Consider the following 5,063-nt stretch of genomic DNA (forward strand, 5'->3'; position numbering starts at 1 on the left):
ATCTATGTCTATCATTTTGTATCCTTATTTTTATCTCTACCCCAACGTCTGTCTATACCTAAAATTATCTCAATATACGTCATGAAATCCATCCCTATCCCTTTCTTTATGTCTATCTCTATCTCTCCATATCTCTGTCTCCATCTCAATCTCAATCTCTTAATATATAAATGTATATATTCATGTCTTTGTCTTTACCCTTTTGATATATATATTATGTATTTTATCACCACCTCAATCGCTTTCTTTATCTTTATATATCTCTATCTGTATCTCTAACACTATTTGTTTTTTTTTCTGAAATATTCTCTGATACTATTTGTATCTGTCTCTATTATTTATAAAAGATGATTAAATGAAAGAGGAAAAAATTAAAAAAAAGTAAATGGAAATGATGGAACAGATGAAAAGGAAAAAAAGAAAAAGAAAATATTAAAAAATAGAATAGAAAAAATGAGAAGACAAAAGAAGAAATACAAAAAGATAAATATTGGGATAGAGATAGATAGACAACTTGGCGAATCTGTTTAAGGCAGACGCTGCCTAAAACTGGTGAGATGAGATGGGGTAACAGAGAGAGCTTTGGATAGACTAATGAGGAGGAGAAATAGGAATGCACAGAAAGAATTATCATGGATCACAAAGAATCAAATAATCACTGTAGTTAACAATCATGTCATCAAAGCGCACAACATCTTTCAGGTTCAATTGTGTTAGAAAGAGAAGCGGCAGCCTCTGCCATCGAGAAACCGATCAGCATGCCATCCTTTAGCCTTGACCTGCTGTATAAAGGGTGGGAACATAGAGTCCATCTTGAGGTATGCTTTTCCCATGCCTGCCCCTCTTGGGCCATCACCAGCCTTCTCCATGGAAGCTGCAAAAGAAGCCACCAGCCAGGCCCGCAGAGCATCCTCGCCCGAGGCCCCATGCTCAAGGACGACATTGGTCAGCCCATCCTCACAGCTGATGAGGAACTTCTCCCCAGGAAACATCTCCCTAGCTCGCTCCAGCTCAGCTGGGCCCTTGAAGATCTTGTGCAGTGGCCTGCCCACCTTCACACTTCCGGCTTCCGGGATTAGCCGGCCTGGGAACAGCAGATCTTCTCTGTACCTCAAGTCAACCGGGCTTGGCACGTCCCCCGTCTGCTCTCCGTCACTCCAAGTTGAAGTCAAACTTAAACATCAAAGTCAAAATGAAAGTCAATATTGTCACCTTTGCATAGTCGGCCACTATCATGGCAGTTCGCTGCGGATTCAGTGTGTTTACGGGGGTGGCCCTCATCTCTTGCGTGACACCATAAATGTGCACTGCAGAAAGCATAGGGCCGACGATCATCTGCAACACTCAGATGCAATGATCAGTTCCGAGGGAAGAGAGGAGAATAGTTTTGAATCCTAGGGAATATCGGAGCTTGCGCACCTTCCCTTGGATCGATGAACAAACTGTGGATGCAAGCTGGATGCCAAGTCCAATGCCAAGAACGTTGAACAAAGTGGATATGGCTTCACCTTTGGCAAAAAGATCACTCAGATTTCCCTCTTTTGCAAATGAGGAGTATATGGGTAACCTCGTTGCCCTTGCAGCAACTACCGCCATTCCCTAAACAAGAGAACGATGAAAATCAAAAGAAACATGATAAAAGTGTCTTGTCATCAAAAGAGAAAAGAATCACCTTTGCAAAATTTCCCAGGCTAGCCACCTCGAGGAAGAGTTGAGGGCACAGCGGGGAGAAAATCTCCAGGGCCGTTCCAAAATCATAGAGCACGTCCGCTGTATGATGACCCAAAAACCACTATGAATAAAACGGTTGATCAAAATGAATGAAAGTAGATCTCACCAAATATCCTCCAACTTTTCGGTTCAGAATCCATTTTGGCACCCATTTTGCTGCAGATAAGCTTCCCTGCATGCTGCATCCCATCCTTCAATATCTACGGCATCGAGATGAATGAGAGACTGCTCACAAATTTTGATAAGAGAAGATCATTAGCTTTGGCGAGGGTAGGAGTGGTGATTACCCAGCTTACAGCCGTAGTCTGAGCCGGGGAGGGCCTCAAGCCTGCAGCAAACAGGAGTGACTGCACATTTAGACAAACAGTGTCAACAACAACTTTACAAAGAACACTTCTGTCCTATCTAGGGGTATTTCATTAATTTTATCCCTCCAGGGGCATCCCTGTTATTGACTTTTCCTGTATTTCTCTCTGTAAATACCTGTAGACCTACCCTTAATAGGCCAGCCAAGAAGAAATTCTGTATTTCTCTCTGTAAGACAGAAACCTAGCATCTTCAGTATTTCTTCTTGGATTCTCTACTTAGGCAAGGACTACAGGTATTCAAAGGGAGAAATACAAGAAGAGGTAAACAGACCAACATACCATTAAAAGGTAAAACAGTGGAAATGCACCTGGTGCGCTGAACTGACTAAAATACCCAAAGATATTATGAGGATTACATCACAATTGTATGGTTGAGCTTAAGACATTGGCTTGCAATTTAACTTTTCCAAGGAGAATAGTCCTTTAAATCAGTAGGATGTGAAATATAGAGGGGATAGGACCTGAGTAGATAGCACAGATAGCGCCGCACTAGAAAAATGCTGCAATGCGCGGAATTGTGAGTAATTCATGTACCCTTCATTAACGCTGCAAATTGAAAATTTCAGATATAAGTTACAGACGGCGTGGAAAGGAGGATGAGAGATTAGAACCTGTAAGGATAACCGCAGGGGAAAAATTTGTTGAAGAATGAATCGACCACTTTGCGGTAGAGTGGCCGCGAATCATGTACAACGCTCACCTGAGTTGAATCCTCAGTTAAATATAAGATTAGAAAACCGAGAGAAAAGAAATAGCATAGCAATTGAATCCACGGTATTTTTACAAAGTAAGGTAAGACGAGATACTAATTCAGGGAGGAAATTATAAAACGAAAGGTAAGACGAGAATGAATAATTAAAAAAGGTACGGTTGATGTTCATCCCGAAAAACCCAACACATAAACACGAGAGAGAGATAGAGGAAGATTACATTGAGGCGTCCATGGGCGTCGAATCTGCACTCCTGCTTGACAGAGTCGACGGTCTCAAACCATAAATCAGGTATTGGAAAATTCCCATCTGCGTCCTTTTTCACTCCAATCTTGCTCTGCGTCGCAAAATCATACAAAAACAGCAACTATGATCTCAAACTGCAAACGGAATTTCAAGTGAAGTTCACAGAGAAGGGCAATCTCACCAGAATGATGTCCATGGAGAAGAGAGGGGAGGACGAGCAAGAGCCCGAGTTCGGCTAGCTAGCGCGCCGCACTGGCCAGACCATAGAGCTAGCTAAATATATTTGTCTTAATTATATACTTGAATAAATATATTATGTTACTTTATTCCCATATACTTGCCAAAACACGCAGAAGAAACTTTATCTGGCTGAAAACTTATGTCCTCGTCATACAGGAAAACATTTTTAATAACCGAATATTATCTTGTGAATAAGCATGCCTTCACATCAGGATGTTGATTGCATAATCATGTGAAACATAATCATGTACATACAAATTTCACATAAATACTAATAAAGGAAACATTTTCCTCGCGTCAATACAAAAAAAATCATTATGCCAAAAAAATCAGTTCCTCTCAATGAAGCATTGCTGCCAAAATGCATTGCTGCCACTTTGCCCTGAAAATTTTAGCGTTGCAGAATACGAAAGAAATGACACTATTGATATGAATTTTATCTAAGTAGAAAACTAGTAAAGTGGGAAAAGGATCAAATGAAAATAAAGCATAGGGTCCACTTTCTCAATAATAAACTCTAATTCAACTTAGTTCAGTTGCATTCTCCAATTGAATCTAAATTCTTCAAAGTAAAAAAAGGTCTTAAGTAAATACATGTAATTAATGAGATATCTCATTACTCACTGAGAAAAACAATAAGAATGCTCATCACATAAAATCCCAACATTTACTTTCTTTTGTGGCACATCATTTGCCCTCCTCAGCCGCTCATTAGGGGATCCCAAATTTTTTTATGTAACAGTGAATTAGCAACGGTCATATGATATTCTAAAGACTACCAAACACTTAGTCGACAAGCATAAAATCTGAATATTGTTCATGTGTGTCCTAATTTCATATCTATGTTCATTCTCATAAGTATTATATCTCTTAAGATGTGTATAATTATCCGAAGCTGTAGAATTTCCGATCCTTGGATAATAAATGAAGGCACTACAAACCTCCATCCTTGTTTTGTTTTCTGATTCTCAGTTCGTGAACTGTTAGCTTCTTGGCCATAGCCATTTTGACTTCAGTTTTCCTATGCTTGGAACCTATATCTTCTTTTGATAATACAATATTGTCCTTCTGTAGTAGAGTTGTCGTGTTATTCAATTTTCCAATCATTTCTTTCTTCACTTTCTTTTCAACGTTCTAGCTGGAAGGAAGTTTTTTTTTGCTCTCCATCACTAGAAGAATCATCTCTTAATTCATGCCTTCTCTCTATGGGATATTCTAAGTTCTTCCATTTTTTTCTTAAACCTAGAGTTCTCATAGACTAGTTTTCCTTTCCTTTTCAAGCCCCTCATTTTCTCATTCTAACCTAGTGTTTTTCCTATAATTTATGCACTTCAATCCACTAGAAACTCATAATTACTACATATACTGTTTATCTTACCACAACATAAGTATACATATGAATTTTTATAACTTAAAACTATTTAATATGAATTATTCTATAAGTCCTATTTTAATTTTTTCGCGATTGGTCATCTTTCAAAACATTATTAATGAAAAGAGAATGAATTGCAAATAAATTTATATTTCATTCTCAAAGATATATATATTTATCAGTTAAATATCCATAAATAGTTTCACAATTGGTTAATTAATCTATATATTAATTAATATCATCTTCCTTACTGTTGCGATCTTCTGTTGTCCTGATGGAAGTCTCATTGTATTCTTTTCTCCATGACACTGAAATGCTCTCTCTATCTGCTCTTATATTCTTCTTTGGCAAGTATTATCCACCAGCAGTTTTACTTTTTCCTTTATTCAGAAAGAA

The 5,063-nt window shown here is 38.3% G+C and overlaps 1 protein-coding gene across 2 annotated transcripts; it reads right to left on the reverse strand.

Annotated features, from left to right (window-relative positions):
- Positions 1-620: 620 nt before the first annotated feature.
- On the reverse strand, positions 621-3,349 carry RUS2 (root UVB sensitive protein (Protein of unknown function, DUF647)). Of its 2 annotated transcripts, none has more exons than XM_078571741.1 (10): positions 3,237-3,349; positions 3,030-3,146; positions 2,711-2,799; positions 2,561-2,645; positions 2,019-2,078; positions 1,838-1,922; positions 1,673-1,770; positions 1,420-1,599; positions 1,213-1,335; positions 621-1,142 (listed from the first exon to the last, which is right to left on the reverse strand). In XM_078571741.1, the coding sequence occupies exons 1-10, from the start codon at positions 3,249-3,251 to the stop codon at positions 714-716; spliced, it is 1,281 nt and encodes a 426-aa protein (XP_078427867.1). In that variant the 5' UTR covers positions 3,252-3,349; the 3' UTR covers positions 621-713. The 2 variants fall into 2 exon arrangements, with proteins under 2 accessions (XP_078427867.1, XP_078427866.1); XM_078571740.1 differs by having other exon boundaries at positions 1,838-1,931.
- Between the last annotated feature and the right edge of the window lie 1,714 nt (positions 3,350-5,063).

Source organism: Wolffia australiana, chromosome 2 (genome assembly GCF_029677425.1).
Source record: "Wolffia australiana isolate 7733 chromosome 2, ASM2967742v1".
Classification (NCBI taxonomy): domain Eukaryota; kingdom Viridiplantae; phylum Streptophyta; class Magnoliopsida; order Alismatales; family Araceae; genus Wolffia; species Wolffia australiana.